This window comes from Eublepharis macularius, chromosome 8 (genome assembly GCF_028583425.1).
Source record: "Eublepharis macularius isolate TG4126 chromosome 8, MPM_Emac_v1.0, whole genome shotgun sequence".
NCBI classification, from domain to species: domain Eukaryota; kingdom Metazoa; phylum Chordata; class Lepidosauria; order Squamata; family Eublepharidae; genus Eublepharis; species Eublepharis macularius.
The window spans coordinates 22,020,554-22,041,095 of NC_072797.1; the positions used below are offsets into that span (position 1 = coordinate 22,020,554).

Consider the following 20,542-nt stretch of genomic DNA (forward strand, 5'->3'; position numbering starts at 1 on the left):
TGTAATGCACTATATATTGGTCTTCCATCTAAGTTAATTAGGAGGCTCCAATTGGTGCAAAATGCTGCAGCTCGACTGTTAGCAGGTGCAGGCAGGAGCATGAACTTCACTCCCATCCTACAGTCACTCCATTGGCTACCTATCAGCTACCGTGCTGCTCAATTCAAGGTAATGGTTATTACCTACAAAGCTCTTCATGGCCTTGGCCCGACATACCTATGGGACCGCCTCCCTCCCTATGTCCCTCCACGGCAGCTTCTCTCATCCGAACAGGGTCTCTTGCAGATGTCAGCCTGCACATGGGCAAAATCAACTGCAGCCCTTACACGGGCCTTCTCTGTGGTGGCCCCTACCCTATGGAACAGCCTGCCTGAAGAGGTCAGGAGTAGAGATGGGCACAAACCTAAATATGAATGGAAAAAACGCCTGAACCAGGCCGGTTCATGTTTCGCAAACCAGTGATTCGTGGAAGCTCGTTTCCACGAACTTCCACAAACTGGTCTAATGGTTCATTTGGTTCGTATTAAAGGGGCAGTTTAAAATGCCATTTCCCTGGGGAAATGGCCATTTAAACTTTTCCTGCCCCTTTAAACTTTGTATTCCATGAAGATTTTATATCTGTTATTGCAACGAGCAACATTTTGTAAGTCTGAGAACATGAACTTTGCCAAAGCATATGAATCACTATCTGGTGCTCACCCATCTGTGAAAGTAGAACATGATTAGCATTTAAAGGAAACACCTTTGCCAGCAACATCAAATTTCACAGCAATCGGCTGTATTCAGGTGTAACAACAATCAGTGTTTGAGCACTGAGATGGACATCTTCAAGTTGTTCTATTCTCTTCCCCCTCCTTTTCTCCACTGCATATGCCTTACAAGATCTAAGACTTCCACTTTTGCAACAAACCATAGTTATCTGAGCCATGTACTATGGTTTACTGTCCACAAACCAGGATTCAACCATAGTTTAATCCTGGTAGTATGTATGCAAAAGAACACCATTTGTGGTTCGGACATAATGATGCTATAATTTGTTGCGAATATGGAAGTCTTTAGCCATGTGCAGTTGTTACTAGACATGGGCACGATCCAAAAAATAATCCTGATTTAGCTGATCGTGATTCTGCGGCGGCGCCGAAGCCAGGTACCCGAACCTCACCAATCAAGTCCCGTTTCTGATACAGAATCGGGAAGGCCGACGCGGGAGGGCACCCCACCACCAACACTCCCCCAGACCAGAGTGACCAGGCACTATAGTGTGTAATACTGTGTGAGCCCTCAGCCAAGGAGGTGCCCACTGAGCTTGGCCCCAGAGCTAGACGGCAGCCCTGGAAGCAGAGAGAGAGAATAGGAATAGAGCCCAACCCCAGCTGCAACACTCCCCCCCCAGACCTGAGCCCTCAGCCGAGGTGCCCACCGAGCTTGGCCTCAGAGCTAGGCGGCAGCCCTGGAACCAGAGGAGATAGCTCCCTATTCCCTAATTCCCTATCTGCTGAAGCCCAAAGCTAAAGCTCCCTCTCTCTCAAAAGCGGCAAGCGAGAGCTCACCTCTGTCCCACTCCACCCACAAGCGGAAAGTGAAACTTTGTTGCGCAGCACATGGCTATTTATAAAGCCTGGGTCTGCTACGCAGGAGGGCTGTGTTTGGCCGTTAGAGCTGCCTCTCAGGCTTTGCAGGGATGAGATTTGAGTACTCATGGCTACAGAAGAACACCCCCTTCCCCCGCCCTCCCCTCTCTTCTCCCAAATGGACGAGACGGGTGCGCGCTTTTCTGGCTGCTCCGTGGTTGGAAGGAAGCCCTGCTGATCAAGGAAAGCTGGGCTTCCATTCGCGTTTCCAGGGCAACAGAAGGAGGGCAAACAGCTCCGGCATTCCCCAGGCTCCGTTTCCACGGGGCTCCGTTCCCTCGGGAACAGATGGCTGGCGCCAGACTGTCTGCAGACTGCAATCCCAAATGTAAACCGATCGATCCGATCGAGACCCGATAGAGCGCCCCACCCAACCGCTGAACCGGGAGCTGTGGACGGAACCAATCAGCCTGGTCCTGATGGCGCAAAGGCCAAAATCGGGGCAATTTTCAGACCGTAATTCCGATCGTGCCCATGTCTAGTTGTTACTCTTCTGATGCTCTGATAACTCTATGCACAATCCTCCCTATGAATAGAGCAACATGCATATTTTCCAATAAGCACAAACAGGGACCCAGATTTTTGAGTCTTTGTGTATGCCAAAGCAGGAAAATAGGTTTCTTGCCTTCAAACAAAATGGCCATCAAGGGTATTGGGAGGATCAGAGGTTAGCACACACTTCTGGTATGTGAGGCTAAAGCTTCAAAATCGCAATGACTGAACAGAATGTATGATTCTAAGAAATGAGGGGGGGGGGGGTCCAAAAGTTGTTATTATCATTACAGTCCATTATGTGTGAATGCAGCCATTGTCTTTATATAACCCGAAACAGCATGCAACCTGACCCAATGCATGTTTACTCGTTCATAGACCTTATTGTGTTCAATAAGTCTTCGCCAGGTAAATGTGTATAGGATTGCAGCCCTAATTGTGTAAGGTGGTTTTTTAAAAAAAAACACTAAAAAGCTCATTGTGGGTAAGTCAGTGGGTGATTGTCTGCAAATGTTTTGGCCCAGAAAGCAATTATTACCTAGGAAACCGCACATTCCAGTTATTCTTCTTAAACATTTTAAAGTATTTATACACTGCATGATCTTACGCTGTTTTGCTAAGTGGAAAAACATTTCTTAGATTTTGAGATATGACTAGCCTGGTTTTTTTTAAAAATAGTGTTCTGATTAGTGATTATCATCCACTTTGTAAAACTCTGCATTTGCTTAACTATTATCAGGCTGTGCTCCTGAATTGAACTCCGCCCCCCCAAGCCACATGTGCTCAGCCAGGGAATAGCTCAATTGCAATTCCTAAAACATGGAGAATGTCTTTTCCAACCCCTGAATAAGCAGAATTAGATCCCACACAACCAGAATTTACAGCAAGGTGGTCAGAGGATAGCAAGATTTAAGTCCAGTGTCACCTTAGAGAGTTTCAAGATATAAGCTTTCGAGAGCTAAAGTTCCTTCTTCAGATATCTGGAGCTTTGACTCATGAAAGCTTGTAACCTGAAAATCATGTTGGTCTCTAAGGTGACACTGGACTCAAATCTTGCTGTTCTACTGCAGATCAACAGGGCAACCCACCTGAAACTATCTTGATGGAAGGTCAGAGGATGTGACTTTTAAGGCTCATGTGAATGATATTCATAGAATCATAGAGTTGGAAGGGGCCATACAGACCATCTAGTCCAAACCCCTGCCCAGTGCAGGATCAGCAGGATATTGTCATTTTCAGTTTTTAATTTTTCAGTTTTTGTCATATACAAATACAGGAGCAAAAGCAGCTGTTTCAAAAGACGAATAGTGTTAGTAACATTATACGGATCTTTTGATGTTCATCGTGTTCCGAGGGTTATGCAGGATATTGACTATTGTCATAGTCAATATCATGTAATTTCCAAATGGATGTTGTGCACTTCCATTACTGCATAGATGCCCCATGGAACAAAGTTTTGTAAGAATTATAGGACAAGCATCTGGTATGGTTGGTTTTGTGGTTGAATGCCGTTCTTGTTTATATGTTCAAAGAAGGGGATCCATTTTTCAGTGAAGTCAGTTGATCTGGGGTAGATGTCATTTTTATTATATATATCATTGGAATACATTTGCTATTTTTATTAGTGGGCTCATGGCGGCTTCATTGCATTTCCCCCCCACCCATCTGTTATACACCCTTCTGTCTTGGCAGTTCAAAGTGTTTCCTTTTTCCTTTCTTAAATCACTCTAAGACATATTCATTCAATATAACTAGAGTGGAAAGAACACACGCAGAGGAAAACCAGGAATAAGTGGGTTTGCTCTCCTTCCCAACAATGTATGATCAATGGAATCTGAGCATGGTGCCTATGCACATACAGACTATGAGCACTGTTTTTTCAAATGTTCCTGTTTATGAGAACAGAGCCGAAGCATGTATAGTTTGTACCCATGTGGCACCCATATGGCACCATACTCATGTTATGCTGATCACACATAGGCATGGTGGCAGTCTCAACACTAGTTTCCATCCTCCCTCTATGAGTCTCTTTACGCAATACTTTTGACATGTGTTCTTCACATGTCAGGAGATGCAATGTTAGCCAGGAAATGTAGTTTTAAATGACAGAGCCGGCGGAGATCATTCCAGAAGGTATGGATTCTCTCACAGCCCTCTGCTGCCTCTGGCATACTGGACTGTTTCCCCTTCCAGAGCCTTTGCCTTGCTGAGGCTTGGTTAATTCGAAGCTTTAAGCAGTGAGGGTGGCAGGGCAAAATCTCCAGAAGGGGAGACAGTCTGGCATGCCAGAGGCCCTACATGGATTCTAGTGAAGGAAGCAAAGACATGCGCAAGGAACTGTGTATACAGATCTGCTTTTGAGGGGATGAATTGGAGAGCTCCATATTTAGTCACAAATTGTACTTTAAAAAAAATTGAGTTAGTGTCTAAATTTAAAAATGCAGCTTCATCATTCAGAACACCTTTAATTGACATTTTACTTCAAGCCCATGAGAGGACTGTACCACATTGCACTGGCTGATATTCAAAATGGCTGTTTTCTCCTTGAGGTTGACTTCCTGAATCCACACCTTTTTCTGTTTTCTTATTGATGTAGCATTCTAAAGAAAATTGCCGCAACAACCAGTACCTTCAGAATACAAGTTGTTTCAAATATAAAGAAACACAATTGTTTGATGCTTTTCAAATTTCTTCAAGGGGATTGAAGGCCTTTGGAAGGGACTAAAAAATTGATCTCCTTTGTGAAGACTCTCAAGTGTCTCTGCATATTGGATTTACACAGAAGCAAATACGACATCCAGGTCAGCATCCAAATCAGAGCGAGGAGCACTTAAACTCACCAGATTCAACGGGAACATGAATTTCACCACGTAAGAGAGTATAAATCAGTGACAGAACTGAACCTTTACAGGAGAGAAAAGACATACTAGAAAGCACATCACCTGAACAGCAACAGCAAAATAAGAACTAGTATATAATTCAGCTTTGGAGCTCTGACATATGTCAAGAGAGGAAAGTCTCTGCATATGAACAGAAAGCATATTGTTATTTGAAGCAGATGGGTGCTGTTACTCATCAAAACTGTGGGTTTAAAAAAAAACACGCATCCTTCTTCTACCACGAATTCAAGTCTTGGCACAGGCTGCACTTCAGCTTGCAAAGCAAAATCATAACGTCTGGGGGGGAAACTATGTCCATTAAGATCAGCATCCTGTCATAGAAACATTGAGCTGGAAGGGACCCCTAGTCAAGGCCTTCCACATGATATGTTAGGTCATGTCACTAGAGGAAGTTAGAGAAAAAGAGACAGCCGGCCTGATCATCTCTTCTTTTTTGTTTGAAGAGCCAGTGTGGTGTAGTGGTTAGAGCATCAAACCAGGATCTGGGAGGTTCAGGGTCAAATCTGCATTCTTCCAAGAGAACTGACCTTGGCCAGGCTCTCTCTCTCTCTCTCTCTCTCTCTCTCTCTCTCTCTCTCTCTCTCTCTCAGCCTAACCTACCTCACAGGTAGGTTGTCAGGGTTAAAATGGAGGCGGGGAGAAGAATGTTGTAAGCCATTTTGGGTCTCCATGAGGAAGAAAAATAAAGTATGAATGTCTAAATAAATCAGTCTTGACTGAAACATGAAATGGGCTGGGGCAAAAGCACTTTCCCATGGGACTCTGGTACAGCTCTCGAAAACTTATACCCTGAAAATCTTGTTGGTCTCTCAAGTCAGTGTAACAGCTTGAGGGTTTAGGCTGGGGGATGAGTGGTGATCCCTGAGGTAAATTTCCTTAGGGCTCAGGGACCTCCACTCTTTGTGCAGGTAAATTTTCTGAGGTAAATTTTCTTAGAGCTCAGGGACCTCCACTCTTTGTGCAGGTAAATTTTCTGAGGTAAATTTTCTTAGAGCTCAGGGACCTCCACTCCTCCTTGTATCTGAAGGGAGCTCTGACTATCGAACGCTTACACTCTGAAAATCTTGTTGTTCTCTAATGTGCCACTGGACTCAAATCTTCCTGTTCCTCCTAAAACTGCACTGGCACAGCACCTCCTTTAAATTGGACTGCTACCCAGGCAAAGTAGCTGTGAGTCCAGCCTAGTGGCTTTGCACGGCTAGCAGCCCATTTAAATTGAGAATGCATGCCACTGGAATGGCAACAAGAGTTTCCAGAGGAGAGAGAGGAGGAGGCATGGAATGACAGGCAATCAAGCAGGACCTTGGGCTGCTTTTTCCATGGCAGCAGCAGTCACCTCTGCTTCCCTTCTCCTTTCCTGCTTCCCTCCTCTGCTTCCCTTCTCCCCATGGATGCCACCCCTGCTAACTTACAAGCAAAGGGCTGGGAACAGTTGGCAGCCACTGGGGGCAGCCTCTCTCCATGGGAGGAAGGAGGAGAAGAGCAGCAATACAGCAAATCCTTCCAGTCCTCGCTGCTTCTCAAAAGAAGAGGGCAAGCAGGGACTGCTCCCTAGGGAAGCAGCTCGTCAGGTGACACTCCTAGCGGTGGGCCAGAGGATGCTGCTCATTGATGCCAGTCCTAAGGACAACGTACTGGGAATATTTTAGCCAGCTGGGAACCTGATAGCAAAAGGAGTGCTTGACATTAAGATCTTTCGTTAACACAGACGTACATCTGGTGCAAGCGACTTATTTGTATTTCATTAATGTGCAGTCAGGGAAGTCTCCAGGCAAGCCTGCTGCCCCTGGCCCTCGACTTCATGCGCGGAGCTCTGTGTCAGAGCCTTCCAGTGTGCGCTGCATGCACAGCCAAACACTGCAAAAATTAAGGGTACAGATCATGAAGACAGACCACCTTTGCAGAATGGTTGGCGCTATACAAAGTTTCCCATCAACATGCAGGGATTATAAACCAGGGCCAGCAGGTGCAATCCCATTGCTCCCACAATCCTCACTGATTATACACAGATATGTTGCCTGCAGGCCCACTGACTGTGTATTATTCATCATTGCACTTGGAGGACACATTTTAAAGAAAACATATTTTAATTGTCCAGATAGGTCTGCTCAAGAAAAATAACGAAAAGATAGCATTTCTGACCTGCTTTCAACTTCTGTTTCTGAACATCTTGGGATGTTTTACAGGCTAACAATGTTTCCTAAGCAAAGAATTCTCATTCCATAGTGACAAGTGGGTACAGAGGGGGAATTTTTTCACATATATTTACACTGAAATTCCCTGAATTGCAGCCATGAGAGAGCTAAGAATGGAGAGGAATACATTCAAGCCTTGAAATTTTGCAGGCAGCTGCAATCTTATAGAAACCTTTTTCTTTTTGTAATTGGGGGACCCACATTGGCCAGAAATCTGATCTTTCCCTGAATTCAAAAGTATTCTGCACATTCTTAAGGGCAGGCAGGCACAAAACTGCAAATTCTAACAGCAGCTTACTACTATAAAATTTCAGTCCTGTTTAAAGTCTGCAAAAAAAAGAAAAAGTAAAAACTAAACAGAAAGAAACCAACAGTCTATGAGCAGGACTTTCAACTACAAAATTCAATAAAAGCAGAAACAATAGAACCAAGAACCTGCCACTAAAAGTGTCTCACTGAGATCAGCCCTCCTGCAAAAGGGCCTCCAGAAAAGACCCATTTTCATCATTTCCAGAAAACCAGCTTCTAGGGGTAGGGAGTTCTAAAATCTGAGAGCCACCATTGAAAAGGCCCTGGCTCAATGCCAGTTGATCTTAGACTGCAAGTAGGCTGATATGGGCAAAGGCAGACCCCCTCAAAAATACCATTCATAAATTTATTTTATCAAACCTTTTTTAAAAATCCACAAATAGAACCAGTCTGAAATCTGAGCTCCTGACATTGGGGAGAAATCTATCTACATATATAAAGACAAGTGTCCTGACTGACTCATCAGTGCTCAACCCAAACCCCTGGACCTAGAAACGTGAAATTTGGGGAGAACATTCCTTTCATAAACATCTGCTAAGAAGGGATTTTAAGAAATTTGCCCCCTAAGGGGTAAGATGTGTTTTCCCAAAGGGACACAGCTTCCCTGTGTGGCCGGCAGGCTGCTGCCTGCTTGCGCTCCCGCCCACTGCCAGCTCGGCCACTCTTCCCTGATTGGGCCAGCCTTTCAAGGTCATTTGCATATGCCAGCTGATTGGGGCTCACAACATTCCACACCTCATCCCCCCACCCGGACACAGTTGGAACACAGAGGTCACTTGCATATGTGGCCTGATTGGTCCTCACCCCCCACATTCTAAACAGTCTGCAGTTGCTATTGGGAGTCATTGAATGTGACCTGAAGTAAAATGCACCTCCCAGTCTTCCCCTAAGCGTTCACTAGGGTTGCCAATCTCCCTATGGGCGCTGGCTTTCCTGTATGGCTGGCAGGCTCCTGCCTGTTTGCACCCCCCTCTCTCTGATTGGTCAGCTGTGGAACGCTGTGTTCTGAGGTAAAAATCAGGTAAAGGAAACTGCAGACAGTTGAAGAAAGACGGTACAAGACTCCTGAATAGGGATAACACACTTCGCTTTATTCAAACACCTTTGTGAAGTTAGGGTACTATATTACAAAGCCAACTAAAAAAAAACCAAAACACAAACCAAAATATGTTCCATACCCATAAGTATTATAACTGGATTTAATGTAGTTAAATACTGTAGCAAAGCACAGGTATCAAGCTAGTGTTTAATAATTGTGTGCCATCAAGGAGCAACCTACTCATGGTGACCCCTGCTGGGGTTTTCAAGGCAAGAGATGAGCAGAGGTGGTTTGCCATCGCCTGCCTCTGCATAGCAACCATGCCCTTCTATAGCGGTCTCCCATCCAAGCACTAACAATGACCGACCCTATTTAGCTTCCAAGCTCTGCCAAGACTGAGGTAGCCTATCATCAATATCAACCCAAATGTCAAGGTCACTTTGTCACTTACGATCCCGCTGCACGTGCTGATCACTGCTGTCCCATGTCTTGTGTCTGACTGCAAAACCGTCCCAATGAGATGACATGAAGTTCCAGGACGTGACACAATCTTTGCACTGGTGTAGTTCCCATATCGCCTTTCCAGAATATAATTACTGGACAATAATCCTTGATGGAGAGTCAAGTTAAAAAAGAGATCCTTTTCTTTGTGCTTAATTTTATAGTACACTCTGTTGTCCTTTCGCCTCAGGTCTCTTTTCCTTCTAGCATTTGAGGTGTGGTGATGCAAACTGTAAGAGAGAAAACATCCATCTGCATCGACTTTTGCTGGGCTCACCACTTGGTATTCCTGCAGCGTTTTGATAAAATGATCTAAGGAGGAAAAGATGCCAATGAATACGTGGAACTTTTCGCCACTGTTTATTTATTACATGTTAACATCTAACCTAGTGGTGTACATGAAGCTATTCCTCTCAACAGCTCTGTAAGGTAGGTAAAGTAGTGGTTTGAATCCATGTTTTCTTGATTCAAATCCAAAATTCTAATTTACTGCACCGCACAGACCCTGCAAACACTGTCGCACAAAAATTTGAAATCTTAGAGATTCCTTAAGAATATGAGAAAGAATTGCTTTTCTAGATTAGAACAAGGTCCATTCTGCTGGATTCAGATCTTTTAAAGAAAAAAAAAAACAGCCTGTTCCAACAAGCATAGCTATGTACCTGGGCTAAAAGTCGGGTTGCCAATGGACTGGGAGTGGGGGGGGGATACTCTCCTCTCCTCTTTTCCTGTCATAAATGCAGCCTAATGACATGGGTGCAAAACATGGGCTGCACACCGCATGGTTAAACCACATTTTGCAGCCTGTAATTACTTAAATGTGTTGTCATGGTCCTGTTCTGGGACACGGGAAGACATTTCACTTCTCCTGAAGGGAGGAGTCAGAACACGGACTCTCAGCTGAGCCATTTCAGAGGGCATGTTGGAATGTGCCAGTTTCTGGGTTGAGAGTTGGTGATATGACACTTCCCAGGGGGAATTTCCAGGGTTCAAACCCAATTTCTGTGGAGAGGGGAGTGTAATAATGTTACCTCTCAGTCTAAACAGCTGGCAGCATTTTGACTACCCTCCAATAGTTACATAGGCCTGGTGACATCATGGAATGGGCCTCTTAGCTCCTTTCACAATCCATTATGGTCCATGTACCGGTTTGAGTTGTACACCTCTTATGTAGGGTTGGCACCCTCCTGGTGGGAGAGGGGGCCTTGGCGCTTCTTCACGTTCCTGGAATGCTCCTTGCACATGCACTGTCCCACACTGGTGCAATGACATCACTTCCAGGAAGTGACATCAGTGTGCAAGGCAGGGAGAGCACATGCTTCACAGTGGGCTGATTTGGACTCCAAACGAGCCCCATACAGGTCATTTTGGGCCAAAATTGGCCTGCTGTGAAGCACAGGAGCACTTTCGGAGCAGCACAGTGATGTCAGGGAAGACATCATGCCAGCCCTGGGAGCATGCCCGGGAGGCCCATTCCCTGCCTTTCTCACCCACTGGCCAGGTAAGCAGTGGCCATAGAGTCCACCCTCCAAAGCAGCCATTTTCTCCTGGGGAACTGGAGATCAGGTGTAATTCCAGGAGCTCTCCAGGCTGGAGGCTGGCAACCCTAGGACCAACATACCTGAAGGACTGCCTACTCCCTTATGAACCTACCTGACCACTGCAGTCATCCTTCAAGGCTTTGTTTCACGTGCCCCCACCTTATGAGATTAGGTGGGTGGCAACCTGGGAAAGTACCTTCTTGGTAACGGCACCTAAACTCTGGAATTCCCTCCCCAGGGAAACTTGTCTGTCCCCTCCTTTTGCTATCTTTTGCCAGCAGTTAAGACTTTTTGTTTGTTTATTTGTTCATTTGTTCGTTTGCTCATTTGTTCATTCAGTTGGCTGGTTGGTTTGATGTTCCCTCAGTGACCCTCTTTCCTGCCCAATCTTTTAATTGTTGTTTTTATGTTTTTGTGTGGTTTTAGCTCTGGTTTTAATTATGTGGTTTTGTTGGTTTTAATGTTTTTTAAGATGAGGTTTTAGTATTATGTTTCCGTTAGCTGCCTTGATGACCCTTATGAGGGCAGAAAGGCAGGGTAAAATAAATTTAAAAATAAAATATATATTACACAGTCTTCCAATGAACTATGCCCCTACCCACCCATCCAGTTTGTGTTAAAGATCCAATACAGTGTAGTGATTAGACCTCTGGACTAGGCCAGGGAAACCCAGGTTCAAGTCCCCACTTGCCATGAAATTTAGTGGGTTTCCTTGGTCTAGTCTTTTTCTCTCAACCTAACCAACCTCACCATGTTAATATAAGGATAAAATGGAGGACCGGAGGACCATGTGCGCTACCCTCAGCTCTTTGGAGGAAAGCAATTTCTACCAGTAGTTTTCATCTGTATCTCAGGTTTTATGGGCTCAAGAATACTCAAGATACTCTTCAGCAAAGCCTTTTTTTTCTCACTAGACGAAACAAAAGTCAAGTCATCTCTTCCCACCTTCTTTCTGATTTCTATCCAAACTTGCAAATATAACATTTAATCACTTTTACAGGATGTACCAAATCCTTGACTGGTGTAAATGATTAAAGATCCTTTTGAAGCTAGTGAGAAAACCACACTGATTAACAACAGCTGAGAAACTACCCCAATAGACGCCCATCTGTCCCTCTATGCAAAGCTCTTGGATTGGCTTCTTCCTTTCTCCGTGGGAATATTTATAGTAATCCAAGTATGCAGTGATAGGGGATAGACAGCTATGGCTATTAAAGCTGCCGCTGTTGACATGATAAACGAAGCCCATTTCACATGTCTGTCTTCTTTCCTCTAGTTAGACAAGGGCCATGACCCACTAAAGTGGGGGAAGGGACGACTGTCCTCTTCATGGCTTGGAAGACATCTGTATTCTTGCTAGATCCAAAGTCTTAGATTTCAAAATAATTTGGTAATGCTGGCAATATGAATTATGGTGGAGGAAAACATGAGATGACAGTCGCTTCCCTGTTCTCCCGTTTTTAAATCTTGTAGCAGGATCTCTGGAAGAGAAACTTGGCTCTCAGTCACTCTCCTTCCCACCTCAGTTGGACTCAGATAGGCAGGCAAGTTCCAGATCACTTAATTTTCATATTACCGTTGCTGTGATGTAGAGTTAAGTAGAACAGCAGGATTTGATCCCAGGGGCACCTTAGAAACCAATAAGATTTTCAGAGCGTAAGCTTCCGAGAGTCAGAGCTCCCTTCTTCAGACACAAGTAGACACCTCCCCGTCCCACAGGGCAATTTTCTTATGGGGTCAAGAATCAAAACACCCAAAGCTGGAAAGTGAATCCCCGCTTCCAGCATAGCAATGCCACCACCAGTCTCTTTGACCCTCGACCTGAGACCAAGAGGTAAATCTCAAGTCCTATTAGGTGTTAACCAAAAAAGAAGTCAGCTCTGCAAGGTTGGACACTTTGCAGATCAAGTAGCACAAAATGATTACTTGAGTAGCTATAGCAAACAGACCAAAGTACTGGGGCTGAGAGAGCTCTGGGAAGCCGTGACTGACCCAAGATCACCCAGCTGGCTTCAAGCAGAGGAGTGGGGAATCAAACCCGGCTGTCCAGATTAGAGTCCTGCTGCTCTTAACAGCTACACCAAACTGGCTATTAAAAGAGGTGCAAGAAAGTATAATGATAGAAGTGTGCCCTACAGGAGAAGAAAGTAATCCTAAACTAAATAACTAAACAAATAACACTGTAAAGGCTTTCAGTCCTAAGCCAGATGTTACCTTTCAACTAGAGCACAAAAGTCCAGGCAAACCTTCCAAGTCCAAAGTCCAGAGAACAAAGGCAAGATGGTGTATGGCTACAGGCAGGGCTTTTTTTCAGCAGGAACATGGTAGAACGGAGTTCCGGCACCTCTTGTAAATGGTCACATGGTCGGTGGCCCCACCCCTGATCTCCAGACAGAGGGGAGTTTAGATTGCCCTCCATGGAACGGAAAGCAATCTAAACTCCCCTCTGTCTGGAGATCAGGGGTGGGGTTACTGGCCATGTGACCATTTTCGCCAAGGGCGATTTAAACTTTAAAAAACTCCGTCTTTGTTCCAGCTGACCCAAAGTGACATCATTGTGCGGTCCTGAGTTCCATCACTGAGTTCCACCACCTCTTTTCCCAGAAAAAAAAGCCCTGGCTACAGGCTTCTACCAGTACCCATCCCCAATGAGAACAGCATCTAGTTGCATTGGTCTGGTATCTACTTGCATCTGAAGAAGGGAGCTTTGACTCTTGAAAGATTACACCCTGAAAATCTTGTTGGTCTCTCACACACCACTGGACTTAAATCCTGCTGTTCTACTGCAGATCAACACAGATACCCACCTAAAACTGTCCGTATTGTCAAATTGACACCATTCATGCAATCACTTCATTCCAGTTACTGCAGAGTAACTACTATTGATACAACTAGATACGGCCAACTGGATGCCAGCAAAAGAGAATCTCAGCTTAAATGTGGTGGCTTTTCTGAGGTCTTATTCACACACTGGGCCTCTCAGAGAAGCCCATGGCCACATCCAACTTTTAAGGCCTCTAGCCATAATAAACTTTTTAAAAGACACGATACACATAAAAAGCAAGTTGTGAAATTATGAGATGTCAAAACATTAACAGGTGTCTAAATTTGAGGCCCTCTTAGAGCTTGAGGGCCAGGCTAAATAAACCCCCCTCCTCACCACCCCCAGTTCATCGCTCCTGTTAGTGCATGCAACTACTTGAAGTTGCAATGCAAGACAGGAACAGTGGCAAAGGGTTTCTCTGCAGCAGTCCTTGTTATGATAGCATAATACCGTGTTCTTACCCCTGCCCGAACACACAATCTGGACTAAATACAGTAGATGAGTTGTTAGATGAGAAGCCACAATTGTGAAAAGGGGGCTTTGCAGTGGTGAGGCAACATGCAGGGAGAATTTTCCTAGTGCACATGGAGAAACCCCCTATGCTGCTTGGTTTCAAGCATCTGGCATTACTCTTTTACTTGTCTAACTGTGCCACAGTGGCCGTGCAGTAAATATTAAAGGCATTTCCTCCTCCTCTGGAGCCATTAGTGTGTTTTGTCCTTGCATTCTTCAGGTGAAGTTCAGTGAGTACTACTAGAGTGACTTGCAATGAATTTTGTCCTTGCTTCAGCCTTTTCAAAAGGTAAATTTTAGGGATCCAACCACGCATAATAGGACTGCGTACTACACTTGATCCTCTGATTTGTGTGGTCACCATTTGGGAGTGAATGAAGAGACGAGACGTGTGTATCTTTAATGTGCATACAGCTTTTGGTGACCTTAAATAATAACAACAACAACAACAACTGTGCTTATATACTGCTGTTCTGGACAGATCAGTGCCTCACCCAGAGTGGTGAACAAGTTAGTGTTATTATTATCCCCACAATACATCTGGGGAGGTGGGTCTGCTTATCCAAGACCACCTACTGAGCTCACAGCAGTAGTGGGATTCGAACCAGTAGAGTGCTGATTCACAGCCGAACCACTTAACCACTGTGCTACAGTCCCATTAAGGAAAGTTGGAGTACCAAAACTTGAACCTCTGAAAAGGACTTTTAAAACTCCACAGGGTTGGAAGAAACCCTCTGAATGGCAGTGCTGTAGTGTCTCCTAAATGAACAAACACATTAGGAATAAACCTAGACAGGCTCCTAGATGCAAATCTTGCCCTGACGCAAGTCCAGAAGAAGACTATTTGCATATACACACACTCAGAAGTTTGTATTTTCCTCCAGTATAACATACCATGGATATGCACATTCAAGTGACAAGCTACTAAATTGCAGGTGTAATTTGGGTTGCTAACCTCCAGGTGGGACCTGGAGATCTGTCAGAATGGCAACTGATCTCCAGGCTACAGAGATCGGTTTTCCCTGGAGAAAATGGCTGCTTTGGAGAGGTGGGTTCCATGGTATTATAACTCATTAAGGTTCCCCAGGGCTCATTTGGAGGGGGAACATGCTGGAACAGCGTTCCTGTAGATCTGAAAAGAGGTCATGTGGGTTTTGGCCCCGCCCATGTGATTCCTTTTCCTCCCCGCTGCCTCCTCACTGCCCATGTCTTTAGCAGCAGGCAGCGGCAGAGGCAGCAGCAGCTGCGCCGCCACCACCACCCCATCACCACCTCCTGGATTCCCTGGTAGGAACCTGGGGGGGCGGCCGCGTGGGGGCAGTGGTGGTAGGGAGGTGGCCGCATGGCCCGTCCTCCAGGCCTGCAAGCGGTGAGGGCTCTGCAGAGAAGGGTAAGCTGCTTTGAATTCATTCTGCTGCTTTATTTTCATTTGTGACTCATGAGTGAGTGAGAGTGAGTGAGTGAGTGCAAGCAGGGCTGCTGGGGCTGGCTCTCCAGAGGAGGGTAAGCTGCTTTGAGTTCATTCTGCTTTATTTTCAGGAAATAACCGGAGATTTTTGGGGAAAGGAGCCTGAGAGGTGGGTGTCACCTTCTGACACACTTCCGGTGATGTCACGGGGTGTGGGGCATAGCTAATGAGATATGCTAATGAGTTGTGCTAATGAGTTCCTGCAGTTCTTTTTCTATGAGATGACCCCAGAAGGCGACACCCTCCCAAGGCTCCACCCTCAAATCTCCAGGAATTTCCCCAACCTTGAGTTGACAACTCTCGATATCATACATGCTCACAGTTGCATTTATTCTGCAGGATGTAAGAAGAAGACTGGGGAGAAAAATGGGATGTAAGTGAAGAAAACAAACAAACAAACAACAAACAAACAAATAAATATAGTGTTGGTGCAGAATCTAACTATTTGAGAATTTCACTTCAAAACATTAGTTTCTCGTCCTGGCAAATGCTAAACATTGACTTAAAACTGTATGAATGATGCCTCTTAAAATCTCAAAAATCACTGTGGTGGTTGAATAAAGTTCCTTGTGGTCACACAGGATGGCATTTTATTCCTCCCCATGAGTTACAGAAGTAGAGCACATTATGAAAAAGAAAGTAAGCAGAACACAGGCACTTCAGCTTGGTTTGTATAATTTATACTGGCTGCAGTATCTAGTTTTTCCTGGGACTGAACTTTGGATTGCAGAGCCCTTCTCTCCCCCCACCCCCCCATCCTGTGAATTCTTCTGCACATGGGTTGCCTTGCCCCAGTTAAGAAACTTTATCTTCCACTTCTTCCTTTTTAAATAAAACAATAATCAGGGTGGAGGTTGTGGCAAAAAGCAGAATATTTTGCAAGAGCTACGAACTGACAAAAAAAATGGTTATGTAAACTTGTTTCTTTTTCTAACCCCCCCCCAAAGAAAACACACCAAAGCAACCTAACCTAGTTGCACTATGAGTGGCAGTTGAGACCACCCGTGCCTCACCAGCATTAGCATAACTCCCTCAGTAACATCAGTTAAATGTTAACACACTGGCTGGCAGCAAGAACATTTGTGATTGCAGCTCAGGGAAGCCTCATATTTTATGGAAAGTTTTCTAAAGCCTCCAGAAAGGCCAGAGGCTGCCTCATCATTTCTTGGTGTGTACTAACTAAGGTATCCCATGAGCTGGGAAACAAACCATTTACAAAGTTGCACAGAAGCTAAAATATTGCAGGCAGTCAATACAATACAAAGCAGAGGCACTGTAAAAGAAAAAGAGGGCTCTGGATAGGTTCTCCGGCAGATGGTGCCTTTGATTTCATACACAAGAGCAAGAAAGGGAACGTGAAAGAAAGATTGCCCACGTTGTCCTATGTTAAATGCGGCTGTTTAATTTTTTTAAAAAAGAAACAAGAGAAGCCACTGACCTTGCCTCTTGTCAGGAAAGAAAAAACGGCCCGGTGGAGGATTTCTACCATAGCACAACGCCAGGGAATTAAAGAAGTGGACCCAAAAGGAAACATTTGCAACCCAGTTTCTCTGGAAACATGGCATGTTTTGGATGCAGCGTTTAGGGAAAGGCGCTTAGTTGGAAAGAAAACTGTATAGCTGCATGGCAAGAGAAGATGAATGCATAGAAAGAGGGACAGAAGAGAGGCGAGGCGAAGGCAGGGAAGGCTTTTTTTTCCCCTGAAAAGGGGAGTGATTAGATGTTCTGGTGTCTGATTTCTGGAAGGGGAGGAAGCTGGGTTTAGCGAGGAAGTGGCTTCTAGGGAATCCCTTGTTCACACAGAGTTGAGAGAATGCCGTTGAAGGCATAACAAGGAACTTTCTGAGATGCGATCCTGTCAGCTACCTTGGAGGGGTAAAGGCATTCTAATTCTTAGCCCATGACACTCGCAGTGCTTTCTGCCTTGCCTGGAATGTGTTCTGTTTTCTGTCCCGTTATAAAAACATGTGTGGGAAAGGCTTTCAGATCCTGTCTGTAAAATGCCATAAACCTGGCAACGGTAACTTATTCTGGCCCTAGGGAATTGAAGGCCAGAGCAGAATGATTCAATATTCCCACCAGGCAGGTGAAATCAGGGGCACTCCCAGAGTTTTATTTATTTTGATATTTATACCACACTTTTCTCTTCAATGGGGATCCAAAGCAGCTTACAACTTTGTTCCCTCTTCCATTTTATCCTCACAACAACCCTGTGAGGTGGGTTAGGCTGTGAGAATGTGTCTGGCCCAAGGTGGCTCAGTGAGCTTCCATAGCAGACTCTAGTCTGACACTCCAGCCATTTCGCTATGCCATAGTTCAGCTTCTCAAGCAGTTTTCACCACCACTTCCAACACACAAATTCCTAAAAACGAAAGTGCTTTTGAGCAGGCACAGTGTTCGATATCATGAGGAACTTAACCAGATTAAACAGGGTAATCCTAAAACCTGACTTCAGTGGCTTTAGAAAGATGTAACGCTGCTTAGGATGGCACTATCTAATCAAAGTTGATGGAGTTGCACTTCAAGTGTAATGTCAATACAGATTAGTAGCCTGCAAAAGTGGGGAAAGAGAGAGAATTATCAGCTTCCAGGTGGTGGCTGGAGATCTCCTGGAATTACAAGTGATCTCTAGGCAACAGTGATCAGTTCCCCCGGAGAAAATGGCTACTTCAGAATGTGGATTCTATGGCATTATACCCTACAGAAGTTCCTCCCCTCCCCAAACTCCACCCTCCCTAGGCTCCACCTACAAAATCTCCAGGAATGTCCCAACCCAGACCTGGCAACCGTCCTAGAGAGAGAGCTAATACTTACCAGTACAGAGTACCAGCCCGTTTTGAGGGAGGGGCTCTTTCACAATTAATGCTGGCACTTTTTAAAGAAAAAGCACTAGCACATCTATCCCCGCTCAGATTCTGGAGGAAGCAGCGGAACGATAATACCAATTCATTACACAGCTATGAAATTATGCTGAAAAATGAGGCTGTACAAATAGCCAGCTATAATAACATCCTTTGATATTACTCCATCTCCATCTGTGATGACTCCCAGGGTGTCCCAGTTGCTGGCTTTAACATTCAGGACTGGGTGTTCCACTGTGATGCCGTGATTGATAGGCAGGTGATCTCTTATTCTAATTTCTCCCAATGGTTTAAACTATTCAAGAAGAATCACATTAGATCACCCTATTTGGTCATCATCCTTCCTGGTAACTTTAGAACAGCCTTTACCTCAATTTGGTTCCGAACTATCCCCACAGCGCTGTTAGCTAGTCGCTACGCCAAAACATCTTAAGCCCTCCGCTACTGTATTTGTGGTGCCCATGTTCTGGAGGATTTACCACATTACCTATTATCCTGCCCACTCTGTGCAGAGCCAAGGAATAAATTCCTAGCAGAGTTTTTAATTGGTTTAAACTCCTCTTCAGACTCTGAGGAGTTGTTTTTTCTCCTGTCTGATACTGCTGCATCTGTTTCTTATAGAGTCTCTCTTTTCGCCTTAGCAGCCAAGAAAATTCGGGCTAGAGCTGATTGGCTGGTATTTTCTGCCTAGAGTGCAGCGCTATGCCAGGACGTGCGGAATCACCCTAAGTTCACTTCAGGAAGTGACATCATCACGTCAGCGCTGGGAGTGCAAGAATGCAAAGTGCACACCATGATCATCATCTTGGTACCAGGTCCCCCCTCCCACTAGGAGGGTATAGGGACCTGGCAACCCTATGGGGTCCCCCACCCTCAGTGGGGGGATGACATCCCTAGGGCCTTCTCCCTGTTTCCCCAGAACAGCTCTGATCAACGAACAACGCACATTGAATTCTTTTCCTCAAAACAACTCTGACTAAACTACAATTCGCTCCACCCCCTACAGTACAGCTACCATCCAATCACAACACATTTGACTGACCATCCAGCCCTCTTCCTTCTTGCTTTAGAGGCTTGCATAATTTACCACAGTAAACATACATTCAACACCCCACCTTAATTAGCAGAAAACTACATCAAAACATTAAACAGAATATGGTTAGCACAGTCTTAACACATCTACTATTGTATATTGTGATTACCAGCTCTTTATTATAATAAACATCTTTATTGGAGACTGGAAGCAGACAGACTGAAGAGTCAGGCTCAACAGTAACCAATTTATACTTGTAGAAACCACACCCACTTTTACAACAACCAATACAATGTAAGCAGCTAGAATCCTTTGTTTGCATGAACTAAATACAAGTATCAACTTTTGAGCACAGCGATTGGACTACAAAGCAACAGTTCTGATTGGCCATGCTGGCACCCAAACACTAATAGTCTTGTAGGCCTCAGGAGCCTTGTTCTACTCAAGCAATACATAACATCTACACTACTATACAAATAGGGTTGCCAGCTCCAAGTTGGGAAATTCCTGGAGATCTGGGGAGTGAAACCTGGAGAAGCCTGGAGAAAGTGGGGTTTGGTGAGGGCAGCCCTGGCACCAGGGTTTCTGGCACTGGAGGCAGCCTTGCGCACGCGCCCTGTGGGCGCGCGCACCCCGGAATGCGTGATGACATCATCACGCAATGACATCATCATGCTGCGCCACCGCAGGGTGGCTGAGGCGGCGCAAGGAGGCTGCCCGCGCACCGCACGCCCCTGTCCCATTGCTGCTGTGGCTGCCTGGGGGTGCCATGCTGCCGCAGGGTGGCTGAGGCGGCACGAGACCGCCCGCGCGCCGCGCGCCACCAGCCTTCCCTGTCCCGTCACTGCTGTGCCTGCCTGGGGCCGTGTGGCGGCGGCGGCAGCAGCAGCGCGGGGCTGGCCGGCGGCGATGCAGGGCTGGCTGCCAGCGGCGTGGGGCACGCGGCTCCACCCCCGGCACCCCCTCCAGCGCCCCCTCCAGCCCCGCGGCACCTGCGGCCGCCACCTCACCACCTCAACGGTGGCACCGGCCCTGGGTGAGGGAAAGGACCTTGGCATGGCATAATTCCATAGTCCACCCCCCAAAGTAGCCATTTTCTCCAGGTGAACTGATCTCTGTGGCCTGGAGACCAGTTGTGATCTCCAGCCACTACCTGGAGGCTGGCAACCCTAACACAAATATATTTTTTCAAAAACAAAAAACCCTGCTACCCTTTCCCTACACTTCTGTTGCAT

General features: G+C 45.6%; 1 protein-coding gene across 1 annotated transcript in view; it reads right to left on the bottom strand.

Annotated features, from left to right (window-relative positions):
* The window catches only part of ADAMTS12 (ADAM metallopeptidase with thrombospondin type 1 motif 12), a 229,893-nt gene extending 212,849 nt beyond the window's left edge, over positions 1-17,044 (bottom strand). The window contains exons 1-2 of the mRNA XM_054986785.1: positions 16,852-17,044; positions 9,018-9,379 (exon numbers count right to left, since the gene is read on the bottom strand). Coding sequence (XP_054842760.1) covers positions 9,018-9,379; positions 16,852-16,978 — 489 coding nt within the window. The 5' untranslated portion in view covers positions 16,979-17,044. The remainder of the gene's footprint in view (positions 1-9,017; positions 9,380-16,851) is intronic.
* Positions 17,045-20,542: the final 3,498 nt, after the last annotated feature.